At 42.0% G+C, this 25874-nt stretch overlaps 1 protein-coding gene across 1 annotated transcript; it reads right to left on the reverse strand.

Annotated features, from left to right (window-relative positions):
• Positions 1-309: 309 nt before the first annotated feature.
• Positions 310-19669, reverse strand: kiaa0895l. Its single transcript, XM_061738866.1, has 7 exons — positions 19529-19669; positions 15114-15855; positions 14893-15036; positions 12885-13017; positions 10442-10747; positions 8971-9068; positions 310-5662 (listed from the first exon to the last, which is right to left on the reverse strand). The coding sequence occupies exons 2-7, from the start codon at positions 15807-15809 to the stop codon at positions 5501-5503; spliced, it is 1539 nt and encodes a 512-aa protein (XP_061594850.1). The 5' UTR covers positions 15810-15855; positions 19529-19669; the 3' UTR covers positions 310-5500.
• Between the last annotated feature and the right edge of the window lie 6205 nt (positions 19670-25874).

Consider the following 25874-nt stretch of genomic DNA (forward strand, 5'->3'; position numbering starts at 1 on the left):
GCAGGGGGCCCGCAGCAATTTTAAGAAGAAGAAAACTCCAGACAGTGTTTCCGAACACAGACATAGCTCTATGGATATTCCTGACTATGGCAGTGACCAACGCGAGTGGAGAACGGTCCTTCTGGGACTGGGCCTGGTGAAAAATAGACTGAGATCAAGCATGCAGCAAGACATCCTTCGTGATTTTATATAATATAAAATATATATATATATATATAAAATAATAATAAATATATATATAGCTAGCTTGTACAGGTTTTAAATTGTTGTGTGCATTGTGTTAATACTGTAAACTTTCTACGTTGCTCAGTTTCATCTTTTTGGTACCTGTAATCAGGCTAAGTTGCTATCCATGGTGCTGAAATGAGTGTGTTTTTGTGTCTCTGCTGGAGGCATGAACTATGCCAACGTTGGAACTTCATCCAACATGAAATAAACGCAGCATAACAACCACTGCTCACTTTGTGTATGTTAAAGAAAATACTGGACGCTTCCTTTAGATTGGGCCGATTGTCCCGGTGCAGCCGCCACGCACCGTTCACACTCTTCCACATCAAGGTTCCCGTGTGCCGCGACCACCAGCATAAACATTCTCAGGTTGGTTGCAACATGAAACAGACCACAGAGCTCATTAAGTATGTGTGTATTTGTTTTAATAAATAAATTGGAAATTTAAGACGTTTTCCAGAACACAAAACACTTGTGCATTATTCGTGCATTAGAAACAGGTGCATTCGTTTAGGAGAAACCGGGAAACCGGACGACCTGCTCAAATTTAAAATGTTATCTGCTTCAGGTGCTAAAATTGTAAACACAGCAGAACAAGTTTCAATTTCATGTGACTCTTCAAATCCACGTATTTAAAAAGCATCACAGTTACAGAGTTCACATTTTGATTAAGTGGCTTTTTAAGTTAAAAACGAGGCCCCGCTGGGCTCGCTGTGATGCACAGCCTTTTCTCTGTCACCTGGTTCTACCAGTGTGCCGGTTCTGTCCGGTTCTGCTCAGGCAGCTTGGCCCAAAATGAATGCCCTGACTTGACATCTGAACTCTTATCGTAAAACAAATATAAAGCCGCCTACAAACACACTAGCTAGCTACAGCAGATGAGCTCTCGGCCCATCGAAGGCACGCCCACAACACCCTGCCTGCTCCCCGTCCAGCGCCTGGATGAAGAGCTACGGTGACCGGCTAAGGTCGGCTGCGCCACAGAGAGCCCTAGGGAAGCGTCAAAGTCGCCGCTTCGGCACTTTATTTAATGGAGACATAGTTCAACATTTGGGAGAGGTTTTACTTTCTCACAGATTTCACTGATGTCAAATCACTGTTAGAACTGTAACTGTTTGGCACGACTTCGTCGCAGAACGTTTTCTTTTGAAGAAACACTGTCCCTACACGTAAATTGTGTTACATTTGTTCATTTAACAAACATCTAATTGGAAAGCAGTGTGAAGTTGAATAAAGTTGCCCCGGGTCCGATCAAGTCCTTCTTGAAAAGGAATTTGATTGCCGTAATGTTGATATTTCACTTTTAAAACGTGAGACGTCCAAACTCATGTCCACAGTAACAAACAGGTACAGTTCACCAGACGCCTTAGATCACAGCACTCTCCAAACTTTCCTCTTTAAATCGTTTTTTATCTATGAACATAGAATTAAGTCGTTTTTTGTACCTGAACCAAATGAACAAGAGAAAAGTTTTAAGGCCTTTGAACTTCTCCTGTTTGTCTATAGTCTCTAGATTAGAATCATCTAATCAAAGGTGGCTGCGAGCCAGTCATTCAACCATCTGTCTAGAAATGATCTATTTGAAGTTTTTCAGTTAGGTTTCAGAATGCATCATAGCACAGAGTCGGCACTGGTTTGAGTCACGAATTACCTCCTTATGGCCTCAGATAAGGGATTAGTTTCCATACTGGTTCTACTGGACCTCAGTGCTGCTTTTGACACTGTAGATCAGCATTTTACTGCACAGGTTAGAGCATGTTGTTGGGATTAAAGGGACAGCTCTGCGTTGGTTAAATCATATCTATCTGACAGGTTCCAGTTTGTTCATGTACATGAGGTTTCTTCAGAACAGTCAAGGGTCTGCTATGGTGTTCCGCAGGGTTCAGTGCAAGGGCCAATCTTGTTCAGTTTATACATGCAGCCGTTGGGAAGTATAATCAAGAATTAATTTTTCATTGCTATGTTGATGATACGCAACTGTATTCGTTTATGAGGCCAGATGAAACAGAAAACCTTAGCCAAACATCAGGTATGTCTTAAGGGCCAGTCGTCATAGCTGCAGCTATAATTCAATAAAATTAAATGTTATTTATATAGTATCTATTACAATAAAAGTTGTCTGTAGGATCTTTCCAGAGACCCAGAACATGACCCCCGAGCAATTATTACATAAACAAGACAAGAGCAGCTCGTCTTATAGCTTCATCCTAGATATGCTGCTATAAGCCTACGTTTCAGGGGGACACCACCATGATCCACTGGGCGGTGCCCCTCAACCCTTTTTCTCTCCACTTCCTTCTCTTTCCTTTCCTCAGATCAACGCCCGATATTAATTAAAAGTATCTCATAACCATAATTGTTCTCCATTGTTCTTGTAGTTTGTTGCGCTGGTCTGTCCCCTCCTTTTCTTTTCTGTGCATGTCTGCAGGCCAGAGCTTCAGGAGCTGCATCCTCACCTGCAACCGCTTCCACCTGTCTTTATAGATGTCTGGTAGATGCTGCTGACATCCTGGCCTGCACCCTGACCCCCCCCCGAACAGTGTCTGCTGTCTACATCTAGTTATATAGTCATCTCTGCAGTGCACCAACTAACCATTGTCTCTGTGTCTCTCCTTTCTCTGTTCTTCATTCTCTCTGTCTGTATTCTCTTTTCCTGCTCTGCCCAGCTGGTCTTCAGCAGGAGGTTCCCCTTTATGATCCAGGTCCTGCTCAAGGTGTCTTCCCTCTTCCTTCTTCCCGTTTTCTTGCCACTGCTTGGTTTAAGGTTTTCCTCCCAATAGGGGAGTTTTTACCTGCCACTGTTTATGTACCGGTAATAATTGCTCGGGAGTTCATGTTCTGGGTCTCTGGAAGGCACCTAGAGACAACTTGTATTGTAGTAGACGCTAAATAAATAAAATTGAATCTGGAGATTCTCAGTTTTTATCACATGCTGTGAGAAAAGTGAACTTGAAGAACGCACAAAGCTTTTGGTGGTGCTGCAGATTCCTGCGTCCTACACAATAATGACTGCATGTTCTGCAAGATTCGGGAACGTGGTAGCTCTGAAGTTCCATCTTTCCAAATGTAACTAATTGAAAGTAAATTAAGTAAATCTTATCCTGCGGAACATGAACAGGGTTGATCCTGGATGTTGTCATCATGTGATCATGACGACAGTGAGATGAAGTTCTGCTTGTACTGATGATCTCTGAACCCTCGCTTCTAACCCAAATACCGACAGTTTCTATTTTTTATTTTCATACATATCCCTCCACATACAGGTATGACATATTCTTTTAGTTTTACCCGTATGGAAACTCTTAACAATGCCGTCAGATAGTAACTAAAGGGGGCAGGGCTTAGTGAAAGGTCAATTAAGCTCCCACAAGTGAGAGGCCAAATAAAAGTTAGACTGTAAGATAACAGATAACATATTTTCAGCTGCTTCCTTCCACTGTTGGCAAGTTTTATGTAACAGCGATACTAATATGAAGATAAATGTGACCACTGTCACAGACTGAAAAAATCTGTCAAAGTTAATTAACCTTAACGTTTTTAGCGGTTAAGAGCGGTTTCTTAGCGGTTTTCGTCGTCCAAACGTGGAGAAATCAAACTTGAAGCGGCTCCTCTGCATTTTTTCAGCCAATGCAGATTTTACCATTTACAGTTTGGGAATTGTTTGGACGAACCGGACATGAGCGGTTTCTTTCTCCTTTTTTTGTGGATTGTCAAAGTATTTGTTTCGGGACTCTGTACTGGCCAATATTCAAAATCAAATAACTCCGAAGCAAAACCAAAAATGCAACAGGTCCATCCCCATTTAAAGTGCGTGATGTTTGTTAACACTGGTGTCAGATGGAATATGCATCTAACAGCTATAAAACCACACGATTACACGCTGAAGTTTATTGCTCTTCCCGGTCGTGCATCAAAGGTTTGTCCGGACGGCGGTTTTCATCTGACAGCAGTCTCATCGTTCCAGTTATTAATCATACATTTATGACACCTACAGATTTATCATTTATGTTGTCAACATAACCGTCTTTTATCCACCAAGTTGACGGTGTGTTGCCCGTACAGCAGCAGGACGTCTCACTCGTAATCTATTCTCATATTAGTTGTCTTAAGATTGACAATTAAATGATCGTCAGAATGAAAATTTTAATGTTTATAGTCCTAAAGACTGCGGAGTTGGAGAGTTACTGTCCTGCATAAAGTAAAGAAGATCTGATACATTTTTGATGGCAGTGCTTTTTAAATCTGGTGATTCGTGACAACTTTAGTGCAGCGCAGTGGAAAAAAGCAGCATAAAACTAACAATATAGTGGCTTTTTTTATTTGATCTTAAAAGATTAAAATGTAAGGACAAAGGCCAGCGGGGATCTGCTACGTTTATCTCTGCAACCGCGATGACTGAATAAACGGCGCCAGCAAAATGACGGCAGTTCCGTCTGAAAAGTTCAACCAGCCGGTGGACTCACTGGTTCAGACACAACCAGATACTCTGGCTGTTCCTTCTCTGTGTTAATCGCTCCTGGGAGACATCACGACTTAATACCAGTAGGGAAACAATCCTAAAATGTTGAACTATTCTCTTTGATTAGCAAATAAAAGGTTTGGTTGTTTTGCAGCAGGTGAGCTCGAGGACGGGTCACATCACGATAAAACGCATCGGTACTGGAAAGTCCACCAAGGACGCCGTTAAGACAACACAGCTGATTCATCTCATGGTAACACTGATATGTGAGGGGAAGTTTCAAAACACTGGCTGAAGCCGCTGGCACTTGACGTTTTAAGGATTCGTGGCCTCAGCTGCCGCTTCCCCCGCGTTTAGAAATGTTGCGTCCTTGGTGTCTTTTTCAAAATGCAAAACATCTAAGGCATAAAACAACTTTTGTTCAAATAAAAAAAGAAAAAAGATAAAGCTAATACCAGAGACATTCAGTTGGTTCTCGCAAAGTAAAAAAAAAACAAAACAAAACAACAACAAAGACTTAAATAATTGCATAAATAAAGCGAGTGATTATGAGTTTCAAACTGATTATGTGTGAGTCTACATGTATAGTGTTGGTTACATACTACAGTGTCAGTATTGAGGTAACTCCATAGAGGGAGTGACGGCGCCGTCTAACAGCGACACAAACATGCATGGGACAGAAGTGAAATGAAGATGGGGTTACGGTACGTCCCTTTTGTTCGTATCATTCAAGTTTCACGAGAATAAAAATGCTCGATAAAAGGTGGTGCACCCGATGACCGTCGGTACCGGCATCCTCCTGCTCGGCGGCGCTCAGGGCAGCAGCTCCTCCAGAATCGAGTCGTCCAGCTCGTTGACGGCGACGATGTGGTCCAGGTGCTGCAGGTACCGCTCCGGGTCTCGCATGAAGTGTGGGATTCTGGTCCGCTGGAGCGCCGCGAAAGGACGCAGCCTCTCCACGTCTTCGAAAGACACCTGGAGGTTTAAAGAGAAAGAGATCAAGCATACAGCTGTGTACAATGTAGTGCCACCTCCTTTAATCCCAAGGTTTTTGATTGTTCAGTCCACTGACGGTTTTGGCCGTTTGCTTGTGCGCGACTCTCTTCCGGTCTTGGCTCTGCATTTCTTTTGAGCTGCTTCCTGAACTGGACAACAAACTGCTCCAACCTGGTCAGGAAGGCTCACCAGCGCCTCTTCTTCTTGAGGACTGAGGAAACACCACCTCTCTTCAGACGTGCTGGTGAACTTCTACCGCTGCACCATCGAGAGCATCCTTACCAACTGTATCACAGTCTGGTACGGGAACTGCTCTAGCGCTGACCGGAAGGCCCTGCAGAGGGTGGTGAAAACCGCCCAGCGCATCGCCGGAGCTTCACTTCCTGCCATGAACACTATCCACAGGAAGCGTTGTCTCAGGAGAGTAACCAACATTATTAAGGACTCCTACCACCCAGCACACAGGCTGTTTGCCCTCCTGCCCTCTGGGAGACGCTACAGGAGTCTCCATACACGAACCAGCAGGTTCAGGAACAGCTTCTTCCCCACAGCTGTCTCCCTGCTGAACTCTGCCCCCGCAGGCCCCCGCAGGCCCCCCAGACCCCCACACCAACCCCCCACCCCTCCACCCCCTTTCACTCACACACACCACCCCCCCACCCCCCCAGAAGTGAACAGGGCTAGTACGCACCAACTCTTTGCACTATTCTGCACATAATATAACTTCACTGGACTTTTTACCTTTTAAATACCTCCACACTCATGTAAATATTGCAATCACCCATGTATATACTTTAGGGCTGCAGCTATCGAATATTTTAGTAATCTAGTATTCTACTGAAAATTCCATCGATTAATCGGATAAAACATATTTTTGTTTAGTTAAAGAGCAATTATAAATATACATAAGATGTTAGATGTTAATTGACATCACTAAGACTAAATTATATAATACAGTAGGTTCATGGCTGTGCATTTAAAAACCCTGAACTTACACCAGTTGACCAAATTCACCGCCTTCACTCAAAAAACTAAGGATCTTACCAAGAAGTTTTCTTATTTCTATTCTAAAAATGCCATTACACCTGATAACACACATCACTTAAAAGGTTAGCAGTTTTTCCCACGTGTTTCAATTGAACCTTCATTTAATTTTAAGTTCTAGTTAAGTTAAAGTATAAGATTTTGAGTTTTGGCAGTGTTCAAAATAAAATGATGAGACCTGCTGTATTGGAGCACATTAGACACCAGTGCTGCTTGTTTTATCCATCACTGACTACAGAGATAAAATTGAAAACTACCCAGTTAGCTTCATTACGTTTTTATTTTTCTGACATTTTCTGCATTTTCTTTTAGTTAAAACTGTAGCGTGAACAGATGTTTAGAGGAACCTATGTATGTAACGGACCAGAAGAATATAGCGTGGATTGAAAATAAAAGTTAAGCACTGAGCTACATGTGCCTCCCGTCTGGGCCATTGCAGACTGCCTGAGCATGATGTTACAACACAAACATATCCGCCGCTTCTTTCTTCTTCCTTTACGTGCGCGGCGTCAACGTGTTGTGCCGCATTAAACGTAGTCCAGGCGAAACACCCTGCTTTGAGCTGCAAAATTAAACGATTCCTCGAGGCAGAGAAAATTCCTCGATCATTTATTGTAATCGAATTACTCGAATTATTCGAGGAATCATTTCAGCCCTAATATACTTTAACTCAAATCTGTGTAAATCGTATAATCACATCTCATCTGTTCATAATATATATTATCATTCATTCATTTCTGACCTGCACCTTATAACAACAGTCATTTATTAATCTTAATCATTTATTAAAAATTAATTTCACTGCATAAGCACTTCTGGTTACCGGTAGATGCTGATAACTGCATTCCGTTGCCCTGTACTTTTGACATGTGCAATGATAATAAAGTTGAATCTAATCTAATCTTTGACTCGACCATTTGGCGAGTATCATCGTTGTGTCTTTTAATAATTTGTAATTTGTACAGCGGTTCAGAGGAGTTTGTGGTAAACTCAGCGACCTTAAGTCAGGTCCATTAGCTGCAAAACAACCCCCACCGATCACGCCTCCACTGCCGTGTTTGACAGTTGGTAAGAGGCATTCACGCAGAAGTGCTGCGTTTGGTTTTTATCTCCTAAAAAAAAATTCTACTTTAACCTCGGGCGCAAACTTGCAGTGACGTCAACTCCTGAGAAATAAAACAAGTCTTAAATGCTAATATCTCAGAAATAGTTTGATGAGCAGCAAAGACTTTTCTCCAATATCACAACTTATGTCTTTCCCTCTTGGCATTGTGTTAACACATGCCTAAATGCTCCAGAAATCCCAAAACATCTTCCTTTACAGAGGTGTGAACAACTGCTGATGATCAGTCCAACATCAGGCGGAGAGTTCAATCTTGTTGCGACCCGCTCTTCTCCTTTAAACCTAATTTTGGTTAAATAAATAACGGCACAATGGGAGGAGTTGTTTGTTTGTCCGAGCTTGTATTTACCTTCTACTAAGACCAGCTGTGATCAGAATATTTTTATAATGTTTTACACACCTAAAAACCGGATTAAAAGAGGCAATTGTAACGTAGTGTTGTTATTGTCAGCCTGTTTCAATTTTAATTTAGTCTAGTCTTTGGGTCAAGCTATCATTTTAGTTTTAGTCACATTCATACTCCTTTTAGTCGTGTCAAGTTTCAGTCGACTAAAAGTCTGAGCAGAATTGTCAGAATTGTCCATGACCATTTTAGTCACGTTTTAGTTGACGAAAACTGATGACATTTTAGTCTAGTTTTAAAGATTGTGTTTAGCCAAACCCATTTTACAATTCAAACAAGGTTATCTTATTATTATATTATTGTTACCTTATAGACTCAAGAGTACATTTATTCCAGACACAGAAGACTCTAATTTGAGTTTAAATCATATTTATTTTTCCGCATTTCTCCCCATCTTTTTCTTTTTCGATTACACATTGGGTTTTATTTTCCACATCTATGTAGGAAAGTGTATCCAAAGATGGTTCTTCTTCTTCTCCAGCCCCAGAGAAGATCCCCGTGTTTCTCTATTTAACTTTGTTTTTAATTGATGAACCTAGAGCTCTGCGTTAACGCATTCACAGTTCATCGTTTCCTCATTTGTGGCGGTGAGTGACCCAGTAATACTTCAACCACCACAGTTAGTCATTTTCACAACATTAAGTCGAGTTGACTTTCTAACCTCCTTATTTCCGCCTGCAGGTAATAAAACGTCTCATCTCAGGAGCGGAAACTCACCTTTCCTAAAGAAGTTAACATTTTGAAGTCGATGTTCCTTCGATGCCGGAGAATCCGCAGGATCCCGTCCAGGTAGACCTGATCTTTGCTGAAGCAGCCTGACAGAAAAACACAACACACAGGCAGGTTTAGGAATAAAAGCAACAAACTCCTGCTCTGTGCAAAACAGAGTTACATTTAGAGCCGAACACCAGCCTGGCTTCTGAAAGTGGAGCCGGGTTTTCTGACGCCAGTCAGAGACACAAAACACTCCAGTTTGTGATTATACGTCGTTACAATTAGCCGTTGGAACTCAAAGATGATGAAAAATTTAACTATAAATATGTGAGATGAATAATAATTCATAAATGCATTTCATTCCTTCAAATAAGTCTGAAGAAACGAGCTGCGACTATTTATAGAGATGAGAAGAGGCTCCTACTGACAAACAAAACTATATAAAGTACAGAAACCCGCCATCTGCACACTGCTGCTATCAGATCTTTAGTTACGCAAACTTGGGTCAATGGATGCAGACTGAGGAGAGTTCATGAATTCTCCAGAACTGGATCAGTAGTACTAAGATACTATAGTAGTATTCAGCTAGTACTGACTGCGCAGTTTGGTGGTGACTGGCAGGAAGTTGCTGTGCAGTGGTTTTGTGCCCGGCCTGGACGGGTTGGGAGGACTAGGCCCCTCTGGCAGTGAACCCAGGCTGCAGCCAGCGCTGTACACAGGAAATGTCCTTGGTTTGACTGCAGTTTCCGAGGCTTTAAATACCAATTTATTTTGACGTAGCTTTGTCTCTCTGTGGCTCGAAGATTAACTTCCATTTTAATGTCGCTCATATTTCGTCTTCAGTGCAAACTGTTTCAATTCATGTCTATTTGGTCGTCAACGAAAGTTTACACCATCTAAACAAATGTCCCGAGGCTGATTTAGCTCTGAAATGGATGGGGTTGAAATATTGGAACATCTGCTGCCCTGATTCCTACAAACTGGCAGGAACTTGTGTCAGTCGACCTCTAATTTCAAAAGCTAATGAAAAACACAGAAGTGCAAGGAAAAAAGGGTAAAAACAGTTTAAAAAAGCCTAATTTCCAGAAAATTTGTCAGACTTTTTGTCAAGAAGCTAGACTGTTGTTCTTCTTTGATGAATTCAAATCAAAACATTTTCTGTTCCCCACTGGCAGATATTTTTGCTTCGATTTAGGAGCATTAGGCTAATTCCTAGAGGGGCTGTTTTAAGGGTGAACTCCTTCACATTTTTAAAGTTATACAAGAGAAATTTAATTTTCCTTGTCAATAATGTCCTTTGAATACAGAAAACTAAAGTTCAGTATTTACAGAAATACACACGCCAGTTTTAACTGAAAAATGTACTGAACCTTCCCAGTTCATATCCGTCTGACAACCACCAGTTTCAGTGTGTGCGTGTGCGTGGGTGTGCGTGTGTGTGTGCGTGTGCGTGTGTGTGCGTGTGCTTCCTCACCGGGCTGCGACGTGTCCGTCTGTCCTCTCTTGGCTCTCAGACAGTACTCCCAGCGGACGTCCGGGTCCTGGACGAAGCGAGCGATGTGGCCGAAGAGCCGGCTGAAGCTCATGCTGTTGGCGTGGTAGACGGTGTAGTAGAGCAGCGCGGCGCGCCACAGGTACGGCTGCTTGCGCAGCAGCACGCTGTGCAGGCTGGCCAGGCCCTCCTCCGTGGGGTTGGCCGGTTTCAGGTTGAACTGCTTCCTGCCGTCGGCGGAGGCCCACGGCTGCAGACCGTTGTTCACACCTCGCAGGTAATGCGTGCCTGCGGAGAGGCGTGGAAGCGCTGCATCACTGTTGGGAGCTGACCCCGAGGAGGATGCAAAAACAGCTGACAGGAGGTTTAATACATGTGAATAAAGCCAGGCTGAAAGAGGAAATGACTTTCTCTGTGCCCCGGATGAGTCTGCATGTGACTGCAGCATGACTGCTGCTCTTCCCAGTCACATGACGCAGTTCTCAGTAAACCTGAACACCAGTAGCTGCATTCAGGCAGTAATTACACTTGAAATCATCCGACAGGCCAGTTCTATCTTGCACACCTCAAAAAGAGTCACTTTAACTGAACACACAACCTCGATCTAAACTTGAACCCTCCTGACTTTAGCTGTGGAGCTGCTTAGTTCCTTTCATATTTCAAAATTTCCACAGCTTTCAAGGATTAAGTTTGTTTTTGAGGAAAACATGCAGCTTGAAATCCATGTTTGTGGTGTATTATTTGGCCACAACGCGGCCTGATTCCTCAGAGTTTCCCAGCAGCTCCCAAAACAGTATAAAAAAGGCCGATTGATCAGAGTAATTCTGACAAAATGTGTGAAAGCTCATAATTCACCGTCACACAAGTCTGAATGTAACAATTATTCCCAGCCACTGTGATTCCACAGCATTTGTCGCTATTTAGTTCTTCCGGAGCCAGAATGGACCATCAGAGCAGAGCTGGAGACTCATCCTCCAACTTATTTGTGTCCTAACATCTAATACATTTTAGTTTAAAAGTGATCATAAACACAGCGTAGCTCTTCTTTTTGGTGAGTAAAATATACCAAGTTTCATGCAAGAGGAACCAGACACAGCTGGAAATACCCGTCTTTCCTTTCCTGCCGTCGACCAGCCGGGCCGTTAACCCTGCAGCTCTGGGCTGGTCACAGCTTCTTTTTTAATGGCGTAATGTAATGTTTGAGGCATATTGATACCGTAATACTTCAAACTAGGCCAGCAGCAGTGAGGGAGGGTTGGCTCAGCCACTCCAACCTGCATTATTGATATCCATGTTCTGATTGGATCCATTTCTTCCTGCTCATCCAACAATAGTGGATATTTTTCCTTGAACCTCTAACTTCTGATTGGGTTTGTACAAAAAGTTGTTTTTTTGGAGCTGCCAACGAAGCCTCATAGATGTATGTTACATTTTACATCTTAACAATTTGATTTGCATCAATTGTTTTGGCATCTTCAACATCAACAGCAACGTTCAAGTCAGGTTCCTATTGGGACGACAGGAAACTGAGGCCACCTCCGACCTGGTCCCACTCAGAACCACGATACTGGGCCCAGTTATTACTCAGCGAGGCAAGACCACTTAAAACAGTTTGTGACTAGTGAATCCTTTATTCTACATTTAAAAAAATATAATGTAAAGGGGGAGGGGTTCTCTGTGTTTCTTTGTCTTGTTGTTAGATGACTTTATTTAGTCGACAAAATCACAGTGATTAGTCTGCTTGGGCGTTGAACCAGGTCCTGGCTTGAACCGATCCTGGCTAAAACTGTTCCCGGCTAAAAACAAACCTCCAGCAGTCCATCCCTACCGTACTTTTCTCGTATGCAAACTCCCGCACGTCATAAAACAAGTTTATGATTTGACAGTAGGCAAATAATAAGCTTTGCTTCAGCCTACACCTTTTTCGGTTTAGATGGTATTTGTATATTGGAAATTGTAATGTTTTCTTTGAACAGTGTATTCGTTTTCTTGTTGTCATTTTTATTCTTTTTTTTTAGTGATGTCATGACCGAAATAAACTAAACTAAACAAAAAAAAAAAAAAGTTATTTGACAGCGACTCGGTCACTGTCAGAAACATCGACATGGACTTGCTTCAGAACCGACAAAAATAAAGCAAATAAGGCGTCCCTATTATTTACTTTGTTATAAAGAGGTGTGGCGATGCTACATGTCATGATCTGCTCATGAGTTACCTGTCATTTACTTAATACCTACTATGAATACAACTATTCAAATGTTATGATATTTTTGTTCAAACTCCACATTAAAGCTGATTAAACCTCAGACACAACTTGACTTTTCCATCTAAATGTTGAGGGAAATTCACGTATACGTGTATGAATCTTGCTGCAGCACCACAGGTGTTTCACAATCTGTCCCAGCTGTGTGCAGCTGCAGCGTACCGATCTCGTGCCTCAGCATCCCCTCCAGCCAGTGCTGGCGGGCTCCGGCCAGGTTGATGGTCAGAGTGGGACGACAGCTCTCCACCACCATCACCGCCTGAGAGAGCAGCTCTTCAGACAGACGCACCACCACCTGAAGACAAGCACGCAGAGAAAAAAAAAAGAAGAAAAGTCTGGAGATGTTAACATGAATAAATACCATCGATGTGATCAATCAGACAGGTTTCTGGGTTTCATTAGGTTTTTCACTCATTAGCGATGTTCCCAGACCCATTCATCCCAGAACAGGCCACAAATACAAGGATAACATAAGGACTGTGACAGCAGTTTCAGAGATGACACCCCGACCTGGGAAATTGTCCCGCGGCTCCAGATGTTTAAAAACGCAGCGATAAATCCACCATTTTCAACCACCAACCGGAGCTGGTTGTCCAGGACAAGAACCATCATTGTTTCCATTTGTGAAAACGAACTCCAGCCTCTGCTCCTGCGGTTCATCCATCTTCCCCTTTGACTCGATAAACACGTGTTTTTTCACCTGACGGATCATTAAGTGCTGATTAAACCTACTTTTGACAAAATTCGTTCCCCCTCTGGAAGCTGTAGCCTTGAATAATGGGCACGTCTCATGATTTGCTGGTGGGATTCTCCAGCCTTAAATAACTCCATGTTGACATGAAACCAATACGGCATCTGTCCAACAACTCACTGCTTCTAAAGCTGGAGACTCAAAACTAGGGGTGGGTAAAAATATCCATGCATTGCAATTATCCCCGCCCTGATTCAATATCGATTAAGCAAAGTCTCTGAATCGATTCACCTCCTGGCCAGTGGGGGCGCTGTGCGCAACATTTTCTTATGATTCGCGTTTTGTGAACGGTGGCTGCACGCGACCAAACAACAATAAAATGGCAACGATGGCAAGCGGAAAATCTTTCAGATCAGACGTTTGGACTCATTTTGAATTCCCATTTAAAGAAGGAACACAAGAAACGGACAAAAGTAGGGTGTTGTGTAAGTTGTGCCAGGCAGAACTAAAATACAACAGCAACAAGACAAACCTGCGGATCAGGTTGACACAGAACTGTCATGTGTTTTTTTTTTTTTTTTTACTTTTGTACTACATTACAAATGCACAATTTATGGTGCTGCTAAGTTTAATTGCTCAGTTAATTTCTATGTGAAGTAACATGCCACTTGTTATAGGCATGAAAATAAAAATAATGAAAAATTGCCAACAGGGTGTATTTCTACGTCTTACTGAATCGATATCAGAGCATTTAAATCAATATCGAATTGAATCGATATCAAATCGAATCGAAACCTAAAGAATCGAAATCGAATCCAATCGCGAGGTTCTCAAAAATACCCAGCCCTACTCAAAACCGAAAGCTGCAGGATGGCACAACTTCCTGTGCTAGATTTTAGAGCAACAAAGAAGAATTGTTTAGAAAAACAACGTTGTATGAGACGGTTCATAGGAGTAAATACTCCCAGATACTAGGGCTGGGCGATATATTGAGATTTTAATATATATCGGTATATTTTCAAACGCGATATGGTACGAGACAATATCGTTTATATCGATTTAAATTTTTTTTTTTTTTTATGATTTTTATATAGCTTATTTTGTGACAAATTGACTTGAATGTTTTATTTGAGATTTGCACAAATGTTTTGTTATTTGCACAACTGTCAACCTCAGTGGAAAAGTCTGCCTGTTACTGTCTACATTGTATTAATTGCACACTGACTGTTTTTTTAAGGGTTTGCCTCATAAAAAAATGAAGCTAACAGAGATGCTATGCTATAATGCTTTGGGGGAAACCCCAATTATGGCACAGAAAAAATATCGATATATATATATTGATCGCCATTCAGCTAGAAAATATCGAGATATGACTTTTGGTCCATATCGCCCAGCCCTACCAGATACGCTTATTTTAAAGAAGCAGCGAGTATTTCAGATGCTGGTTTGGGAACAGGTCTAGTTTTCCGGGGCGCTCACCTCTCCCACGCAGCCCTCTTTCTGCAGGTACTTGCGGACGGCAGCCCAGACTTGACTCTTCGGCAGAACGGTGCCACCCGTCACCTCCTCGAAGTTCTCATAACAACCAAACTTCCTCAGGACGCACTCCATGATGCCTACAGCCTGCAGCCAAGCACACATCATCATCATGGTCACCGTGACAACTCAGAGGTGTACCGGGGTGTTTGACGCTAACTCACCTGTTCCAGGAAGAGGCCTGAACCCTCCCTGTACTTGTCCAGCACGCTCCTGGGCTCGGGCTGCGAGTACTCGAACTGCGGCTCGTACTTGTAGTCCGCCTGGAAGAAGGCCTGCTTCTCCTGCTCCAGGTTGAGAGGCCGGAGGGCCACGAGCAGACACTGCCTGGCAGGTGTGGGCAGCACGTGGGAGCTCGCTAGTCCTTTGGCTATGTGGGGCAGGGAGGTGGCGGGTCGCATCTGGGCCTTGCTGGCCCGCAGCCCCAGCGGGTAGTTAACGGAGCAGGTGCTCTCGCTGCGCCGCATCCAGCCGGCCGCTCCGAGGCTGGGGCTGGTCAGGCTGCGGGTCGGCGGCGAGGGAGCGGCAGAGCCGCTGCGCCACGGAGGATGCAGGATCCGCCCGTCGCGCTCCTGAGAGCCTCGCGGACGCTGGGGAGTCATCTCCAGGCTGAGGGGGCGGCGGAGCGGCGGCCTGGACGCCGACCTCCTCTCTGCCGTCTGGCCGCTGCTCGCCGGGCTCGGGAGTCCGTTGTGGGGCGTCTTCTCCTTCTTGCTGCTTTTGCCCGCTGATCTGCACTTTGCAGCAGCCGAGCTGCTGGCGGGTTTGACTGGATCTGGACGGACGTGTGGCTCCATCAGGTCCCCGACGCGTTCACCCTCAGCCTGATCCATTAAGACTTCACCCGAGTCCAACACCATCACCACAGCCGCGGCGCCTCAGGCTGCAGGTGCCGCCGGCCTCACCCTGCTCACAGAACAAGACATTACATTACGAGTTCAACATGCCAACATTTAGTCATATTTCATGAGTTTTTCTTCAGTTGTCATGTTATTATCCAACTTAAAGGGGACCTATTATGAAAAACATGTTTTTTTCTTGCTTTAACATATATAAAGTGGTCTCCCCTCAGCCTGCCAACTCAGAGAAGGAGGAAAGCAACCAAATTCTGCAGTGTCTGTACAGCCGCCCAGATGAGCCGTCCAGTGTGATGTGGCTTCTAGGAGCCGTTCAGATTCTGCTCCCGTCTTTACATAGGTTGGCCTCCGATGCGTGAAACCACGCCCACAACTAACTCCACCAGCCGGAGCTTCCGCCATTTTTTCATCACGGTGTATCGCGTCATTCAGGCAGCCAATCAGCACAGAGCCTCATTATCATAGCCCCGCCCACTCAGAATCCTGCATAGATAATGAGGTTAGAGAATGGGAAGATAAAGACATGGCTCAGAGGCTGAATTTCTAATTTATTTAGCAAAAACAATCAAAAGCTTGTTTTTAAGACATTCAATGCCTGTTTAAAATAGGTATTAGATGCCATAATAGGTCCCCTTTAAATGAAGACAAAGGAAAATATATAAATACATGAATTGGGGAATTCTAAGAACCCGTTTAGGTTTAGGATTTAAGGTTCAGGAGTGACCACCGAGGGTGGAAGGGTGATGGTCTGGACCTGGACCTGGTTGAAGTCACTGGTTGAAGTCACCGAGGGAACCATGAACTCCTCTGAGAGACAAATGCGAGGACATCTGTCTGACAGCAGAAGCTTGGATAAAACTGGGTCACGTGACAGGAAATTATCCCAAACACTGCACCATATGTGCATCAGAATGATGAAAAATAACATACACAAGGTTTTGGAATGACCCGGTCAAAGTCCAGACCTTGACCAGATTTGAATGTTCTTGGAGGACAGTAAGACACAAGGTGTGCCCTCAAACCCTGAATGAACTATAGCAACAAGAAGAACGGACCAATGTGGGACACTTAGAAGTCATTAAAGTATTAAAAAGGTAATTGCTGCTGAAAGTGAATCTACAAGAACCTAAACCATGGGGGTACTTGGTAATGCCCAGATAATTATATTAAATAAATAGCAGCACATTAAACAAATGATATGCTGTTGTTCCCACGAGATGATTCTCACACTTTCACACACACGGTACATGGCTCTAGAGTCACCTGTACAGGACTGTGCAACTCTTTCAGCATCTTAAATGTGTTTTAAATCAACATGGAGGGATCACGACTGCACTTGCACACAGGTTTTGGAGGAACTAGGGAGGTAGAAGTCTTAAAGAATCTCAGGAAAACCAAACAGAGGTCTCGTGAGGATGTGGGCGGCTTCAAATCCCTCCACCTCGTCATGTGACCCCAGAAAGACTGGATGTTGAGGTCTGAGTTGTGTAGGAGCCAGACCGTCATATTTCAGGGTTGCTGTGCTGCTGCAGAACACATTTGGGACCGGTGTGAGTCGTCCACCTGCTTTTCACAGTATCCAGGACACCATTAATCCCACAAATCCGGATTCAAAGATCTAATCCCAAACTTACAAGGACCGGTACCTTCAGACATTTCTTATTGCACCACAATACAGTCCTTCAGCAGACAAGCCAACTTCTGCTGCAACCAAAGATTTCAACCGTGGACCCATCAGTCCAGGGCACATGCTGCCTTTTCTTTTTCTTCTTTTGTTTGTAGTTGAATCGCATGGCCTTGTTTCCACCTTGGAGGTGTGGGCTTTTGATTACAAATCTTTAATGAAGACCACTTCAAGCCAGATTTCATCGAGCAGTTACATAGGTGGACCTAGAGCCTACTGACTTCTGCTTGTTCTGACCCGACGGCGCTGCTGGACAGCTTCCAGTTTTGAAAAGCAGAAACCACAATGTGTCACTGCACTAAGATCAGCTGCCCGGCCGCTACGTCTACGTCCTGGAATTAGTTTAGCTGTTCCTCATCTAGTCTTGAGCTTCATTTTTCAGTTTCAGTTAGCAACTATGTTTGAACTTGCACATGAAACTGAAAGTTATAACATTTCTTTTTAATTGCGGTTCAACACAATCATCTAAAAATCAAAGTAGTGAAACTGGCCCGCAGAAAAAAGTTAATACCTCTAGAAAAGATGTAAAATGATGTAAGCACAGCAACGTCTTAAAGTAAATAAACTAAAGCGTGTCCTGTCTTCAGTCTTCAGTCAGTTTGACTGTTTAAAGGGTTAAAAGTCGTCACTGCTGTCTGGTATCATGGTGTTGACCACACCTGGACCAAAGAAAGTAGAGGAGAGAGTTGTCTGAGGACACCAGGAAGAACCTTCTAGACCAGCATGTTGAAGGTAAAGACCAGAACACCATCTCCAAATAGCGGATGATCCTGGGACTACGGTTGGACATTTAATTCAGAAGTTTAGGCTCAACAGGACTGTAGACAACCTCAGTGGACAACTGGTGAGAACCTGAAGAGACGGATGATACGAATGAAAACCAAGGAGATTCAAGGTGAACTCCAAGGTGAAGGTCCTTCAGTGTCAGATCACATAATCCATCACTGTTTGGACCAAAGTGGACGACTGAGGACTCCACTGTTGGAAGAACACCAGACAAAAGACTGGAATATTGTCAACCCACAAATCTCTGGGAGAACAGACTTTGGACAGATGAGACAAAACAGGAGCTTTTTGACAAGTCACATCTCCTCTATGTTCACAGATGCAGAAATCAAGCCTTTCAAAGGCAGAAGACGTCTGCTGTGAAACATGGAGGAGGCTCGGTTCTGTTCTGGAGCCGCTTTACTGCGTCTGGTACCGGGTGTCTTGAATCTGTGCAGCTATAATGAAATCTGAAGACCATCAGGACCTTCTGGAGACAAATGTGCTGCCCAGTGTCAGAAAGCTTGGTCTCAGTCACAGGTCGTGGGTCCTCCAACAGGACAATGACCCAAAACACACAACTAAAACCAGTTAAGAACCACTCAGAACCAAACACTGGACCTTTCTGGAGTGTTCTCCAATGAGTCATGATGTAAACATCTGTTGAACATCTGTGGAAACATCTGGAACCTGCAGTCTGGAGAAGAAACCCTTCAAACCTGAGACGCTGGAGACGTTTGTTCATGAGGACCAGAACACCTGTCCACAGGTGAACACGTCTCACCGACAGTTACACTCATAAGGTTTCATTTGGGTTTTATTTTTTCTCTTCTTAATGATTTTATTGAACCACAATTCAAAAGCAATACTTGATTTTCATCAGTCGATGTTAAATATATGTTTTATTATTACTTTGACCAGTTTCAGGTTATTTCAGTGTCCCCAGTGGGTTTTTCTTTGTGTAATGGAAGGAAACCAAAAATGTGTCCACGTGTATATGTTTATGACTGGGGCTTTTTTTTTTTTTTTTTTTTGGAGACACAACCCAGATTGTGTTTAACATAAAAGCGGCTCCAGATCAGTGCGTCTGCACGGGGATCAATGTGAACCTTTCCAACAGTTGTAAAGAATGAAGGGTGTATTTGTGGGAGCAGACTGAGCCAGCAGGAGTCCTGCAGCAGGAAACCCTCAACAAATCACTCCAGCAGCAGCTTCCTGAGAGGAAGACGCTCCTTAACTCCTCAAACCCACACCAAGTCAAACAAATACTCACCGAGCGCAGGGTCCCGGCGGTTCCGCAGAGGATCCGGAGCTCCCGGCCGGTTCATTCACCCACCTGGACGGCGGCTCCACACGCCGGAGCGGAGCGCTTCTTGCCGGGTAGCGGTTGTAGCGGCTCGGGGAGGAGCGGGGCCCGGGGCGGCTGAGTTGGAAGATATGACGTCAGACGCACGGAAACGCTGCTCCCCGAGACGTCATCACGCACAACCGTTAGCGAGGTGGACGCGGATGTAGGTCCTGAAAAAAAAAAAATCACAATAATCTAGATTCACTTCACATTTAAGACAATCACGAAACAAATATTTTTACTACAAAAAAAAAAGCAATGCGACTCATAAACAAAGTTGGATACAAGCACCCAACCAACCAATTATTTATAGATTCAAATGAGCTTAAATTCAATGAACTGGTGGAATTCAAAACTGCACAGATTATGTTCAAAGTCAACAATAACATGCTGCCAGACTGTATTCAAAATATGTTAAATTTAAGACAAAGCCATTACAACCTCAGAGGGGAGAGCAGATACAGGAAATCAACAATCAGAACCAACACCAAACTGAGATGCTACAGTGGCAGCGGTGGATGTATGGAAATTGGATAGGGATTTGAAATTATGTAGAACCTTAACCTTATTTAAAAAAACATTGAAAAGAAGGATGATTTCTTTATATCAAATTAATGAGTGGTGATGCTTGCTATGTTGATTTGGGTATTTATTTAATTGGTGATTTGATTTGATTTTTTAAGGATGAAGGTGACATGTAGACTGCACCTTTATTTTATTTATTTATTTTTTATTTCTTGAGGAATTTTTGTTATCCCCATGGAGGCAATTTGTTTTACTGACAGTCTTATCTCTTACTTCTTGCTTTTATTTCATGAATTTAATTAAACCTTTTGAGGGTAGGCAAATAATAAGCTTTGCTTCAGCCTACACCTTTTTCGGTCTAGATGTTATTTGTTTATTTGTATGTTGGAAACTTTTTTGTAATGTTTTCTTTGAACAGTGTATTCGTTTTCTTGTTGTCATTTTTATTCTTTTTTTTTGTGATGTCATGACCGAAATAAACTAAACTAAACTAAACTAAACTTCAAATAAATCCAGAAGGCAATCGATAAATCGACGACTCCTTACATTTTGATAAGTAACATAAAAATGTACATATACATATCTGTCTAAACAAACATACTTGTTACTTCAGTTATCTACCAAATGTAGGGTTGCCACCTTTCAGAAATAGAAATAAGGGACGCCCCGATTTCAGCATCGCAGGCGCCAAAAAAAAAGGACATCCCTAAAACTTCTAAAATGCATAGAAATGTATTTATTTTATATGAAAAAACAAAATGCTTTGATTTAAAGTTTAAAGTGCTTTAATAGCATTGAACTTGCATGACTGTACAGACAGCCAACCATACTAGCGTTTATTACTATTTATTTCAATAATTCAACTTAAAGGGTGAAACTAATATATTACATAGTCTCACAGTCTTACATGCAGGACAGGGGCCCACGAGGACCAGGATTGAAAAACACTGGTCTAATATAAAATGAAAACAAATGAAATTGAACCTCAAATTATGAATGAAAAAATGATGAAGAAAACAACATTTTGTCCTCCATCTTCCCACAAATGTCAATTAACTTAGATAACTGGTCATCCCTCTTCCTTTCCCTCTCCTCCTCCTTTTCATCCAGCTCCCTCAGCCTCTTTTCCTGTCTTTAGTGTTGAAGAAAGTCCAAAACGTCATTTGTCCTTTTTTTGGTTTTCTTATGTATGTATGTATATATATATATATATATATATATATATATATATATATATATATATATATATATATATATATATATATATATATATATTTAAACCAAAGAACAATAGTTAAATATGTTTGTTGGTCGCTCCTTGTTTGTAAAGGAAATAATAGGGCCGTTGAAAAATCATCACGGGACAAGAGTTTCTGAATTTAAATCACCAGTGGGCTATGTATTTATATTTACAGGTGAACTTTCTTCTCGCAGTCGCACATGTTCCTTTTCCTCCGCCCCCTGTTTTGTTTACATTCTCCCTGGTAACCTCCTTTCATGTCACAACGCAATGAACTGTGGGTAATTCCCTTTCCCAGAGTGTGCTGGGATGCTGACTTGCGGGAAGGGGGCATGGATGTATTATATAAGGGGGCAGTAAGGGCTCAAAATGTCTGCCGGGAGCCCTCGCGCACTTGACCACTTGAGGAATGGGACAGCCCTAAGCCCTTACGCAAGGTGCGGGAGCGCGCACGTAAGTCTACGAGTCTGCGAGGGTGGAGATTGGGATTGGGCCATTGTCTTTTTTTCTGATGAATAGTGGTGCTTGACATTTGGTCAGGGTTGCCACCCGTCCCTTAAAATAGGGAATCGTTACTTAATTGGGAATTAAAAGTTGCGTTCCGTATTGAACCAATACGGACATATATTATGCTATTATTTATTGATGTCATAATATACAGGTGAAGGTCGGAACATTTGAATATATTGAAAAACTTCATTTGTAGTAAATTCAACTAAAGGTGAAACAAATATATTATTTCCCACTACATTCAAAGTGAGATATTTCAAGCCTTTATTTGTTATCATTTTGGTGATTATGGCTCACAGTTTATGAAAACCCCAAATAAAAAATCTCAAAAAATGTGAATGTTTTATGAAGTCAATAAAGTAAACAATTCAATCATCAAAATTGTAACAAATAAAGGTTTAACATATCTTGCTTTGCATGTAAGACTGTGAGACTATGTAATATATTAGTTTCACCCTTTAAGTTGAATTATTGAAATAAATAGTAATAAACGCTAGTATGGTTGGCTGTCTGTACAGTCATGCAAGTTCAATGCTATTAAAGCACTTTAAACTTTAAATCAAAGCATTTTGTTTTTTCATATAAAATAAATACATTTCTATGCATTTTAGAAGTTTTAGGGATGTCCTTTTTTTTTGGCGCCTGCGATGCTGAAATCGGGGCGTCCCTTATTTCTATTTCTGAAAGGTGGCAACCCTACATTTGGTAGATAACTGAAGTAACAAGTATGTTTGTTTAGACAGATATGTATATGTACATTTTTATGTTACTTATCAAAATGTAAGGAGTCGTCGATTTATCGATTGCCTTCTGGATTTATTTGAAGTTTAGTTTAGTTTAGTTTAGTTTATTTCGGTCATGACATCACAAAAAAAAAGAATAAAAATGACAACAAGAAAACGAATACACTGTTCAAAGAAAACATTACAAAAAAGTTTCCAACATACAAATAAACAAATAACATCTAGACCGAAAAAGGTGTAGGCTGAAGCAAAGCTTATTATTTGCCTACCCTCAAAAGGTTTAATTAAATTCATGAAATAAAAGCAAGAAGTAAGAGATAAGACTGTCAGTAAAACAAATTGCCTCCATGGGGATAACAAAAATTCCTCAAGAAATAAAAAAATAAAAATAAAATAAAGGTGCAGTTTACATGTCACCTTCATCCTTAAAAAATCAAATCAAATCACCAATTAAATAAATACCCAAATCAACATAGCAAGCATCACCACTCATTAATTTGATATAAAGAAATCATCCTTCTTTTCAATGTTTTTTTAAATAAGGTTAAGGTTCTACATAATTTCAAATCCCTATCCAATTTCCATACATCCACCGCTGCCACTGTAGCATCTCAGTTTGGTGTTGGTTCTGATTGTTGATTTCCTGTATCTGCTCTCCCCTCTGAGGTTGTAATGGCTTTGTCTTAAATTTAACATATTTTGAATACAGTCTGGCAGCATGTTATTGTTGACTTTGAACATAATCTGTGCAGTTTTGAATTCCACCAGTTCATTGAATTTAAGCTCATTTGAATCTATAAATAATTGGTTGGTTGGGTGCTTGTATCCAACTTTGTTTATGAGTCGCATTGCTTTTTTTTTTGTAGTAAAAATATTTGTTTCGAGCTGGAAACATCCCATTTCAAATTTTAAATCCAATTTCAGTACAGTTAAACACCGGGAGCCACCCTTCACCAATGTTTTGTCGCTTTAATCTCAGAACATCTCTGGATGGTTGAGCAGCCATAGGGATGTCTCCCTACCAGTGAGAAATCTAAATCTAAATCTAAAATCAATGCTTTCCCCACAGAGTGTCCTTTCTGAGGAGCAAGAGCCAGAAGCTGCTCTGGTCTGCCTCCTCTGTGATGTCCACAATGGTCCTCTTCAAGTTGGTACCGCTGATGCCCAGGGACTTAAATAAGTGGTGAGCTGATCTTCCTTTGTAACCTCTGAACCCCGCCTCCAGCAGGAGTGAGAATGCCTTCCATCCTGCATGTAAGCATGCAGCTACCAACTCTGCATACTTGTCCTTCTTTCTCTCAAATGCAGCCTCCACCCCTTCCTTACATGGAATGGTCAACTTAACCATGATGACAGTCTTGGTAGCACTATGTCAGGTTGTAAGGAGCTTGGTGTGATCTCCTGAGGGAACCTGAGCAACTGGTTAAGGTCAGCCATTAAATTCCACTCGGCTCCCAGTGACAAGAGGGACTGCGCCCTAGTGGCATTGGATTACTTGGATTATTTGCTTCAGGCCTACAGGCCTACGTGCCTCCAGGATTTCCCCCAGGATGCAGGACCTGGTCACGCCACCACCTATACTGACCTTGTGTTAATGATGTCTTGTAACTGGAGAGGATGCATTGCAGGCTTGCAACAAAGATGACAGTTCACCTCAGTGCCATACCAATTGATGATGTTCTGGGGGATTGGAAGGCTGCCATAAATTGCCTTGATCAAAAAGCTAGGTTAGGCTTGGGGTATATGTTGGCCCAGGTGATTGTCCTGTTTATCATTGCCTCCCAGATTGTCCATCTCCCTTGCGGATGCAACCAAAAACATGTTTGTTAGGTTAATTGGTGAATCTAAATTGCGATAGACTGGTGAACGTCCATCTTGAAGAAGCCTTGGATAGGTTCTACCAAACACCCCCATGACCATGCTTTGGAATAAGTGGGTATAGATAATAGATAAATGGCTCATAGGTTAGCATGAGCCAACTCAGCCACGCTAAAATGGCTGTGATTGACACAAGGTAGGCATGTCCAGGTCTGTTTCTTCACTTGTCTGATTTACAGCATGGCGCTACACTTCTCTGCCAAAGAGCTTATTCTGCTATAAATTCTAACAATTCATAAATTTAAGAAACAGGGACATCAGTAGTATCTTCATGGGTGTTACCCACATATTCAACTCACAAATACGTATTCCTCACACTTGTGGCACAATTTAAAGGGATATAAACAGGCCTTCCAACTGTGTGAGTTACTGCCAAGAACAAATATGAAGTGACTCGTTCAGGTGCTCCAGCCTAACCTTAACCACCTTACAAAACATTTGATGTGTCATTGTTTGTATTTCTTATCTGGTTTTTACATATATCTGTTTTAAGCCACTGGTTACAGATAAGACCAGCGGTGTGAGGTTTAGCATAACTAATACTGTATTTTATTGCAACCGTAGCCTACTGTTAGCTCTTGTGTCTTCAATCTTCCAGACAATCTCTGTGGTTGACCACAGTGTTTACTTTCCATTCTTCACTGTCAGACATGCAAATACATTTAACCTGGTTATGCTAACAACACCAGACATTACTGCTTAAAGATGGAACTTTTGAAGTAGTGGATGCCTTGGTCAAAGAAAAAGCAGTCTTTTTTAACACTATCTAAAGATTTACTTTGTACCTTGAGAAAGAAAAGCAGCTGGATTAGGACACTAATACCATACTTTGAATTTGTTGAACAGTGTATTAAGGTAGAGAAACAGTTGAGAATCTGTTTCTCTACCTGTATGAAAACCTGTATGAAAACAAGAACGTATTCTACATCAAAGTAATCTCAACAAACAAGATCACATGTCTGTTTGTATCTCATGATTACACAAGGCTATCTCATAATGTAGAACAGGACTCTTCTGGGTTGAAGCCAATGCAGAAATAAGTAAACTTACAGGTCCTCAACTGAAATAACTAAAATAAACATACGTACAGAATAGGGCTGTGCGATTAATCGATTTTAAATCTAAATCGGATTTATTAATCAAAATCGATGTTAAAAAAGGAAAATCGGAAAATCGATTTTCCTTTTTTGCAGCTGGCTGCATTACAGACAGAGCCCATCTAGTCTTTGTTTGGTCAAGAAAATTGTAAATGTTGTGACTTTACTAAACTCAAGGGAGATTTACAGTATCTTTCAATTGCACTTCATTCCCAATAGGGAAATTTGTTTGCTATTTTTCTTTAAAAATAAAGATAAAATATTTGAAACAATTTATT

The sequence above is a fragment of the Cololabis saira genome, chromosome 2, assembly GCF_033807715.1.
Source record: "Cololabis saira isolate AMF1-May2022 chromosome 2, fColSai1.1, whole genome shotgun sequence".
Taxonomy (NCBI): Eukaryota; Metazoa; Chordata; class Actinopteri; order Beloniformes; family Belonidae; genus Cololabis; species Cololabis saira.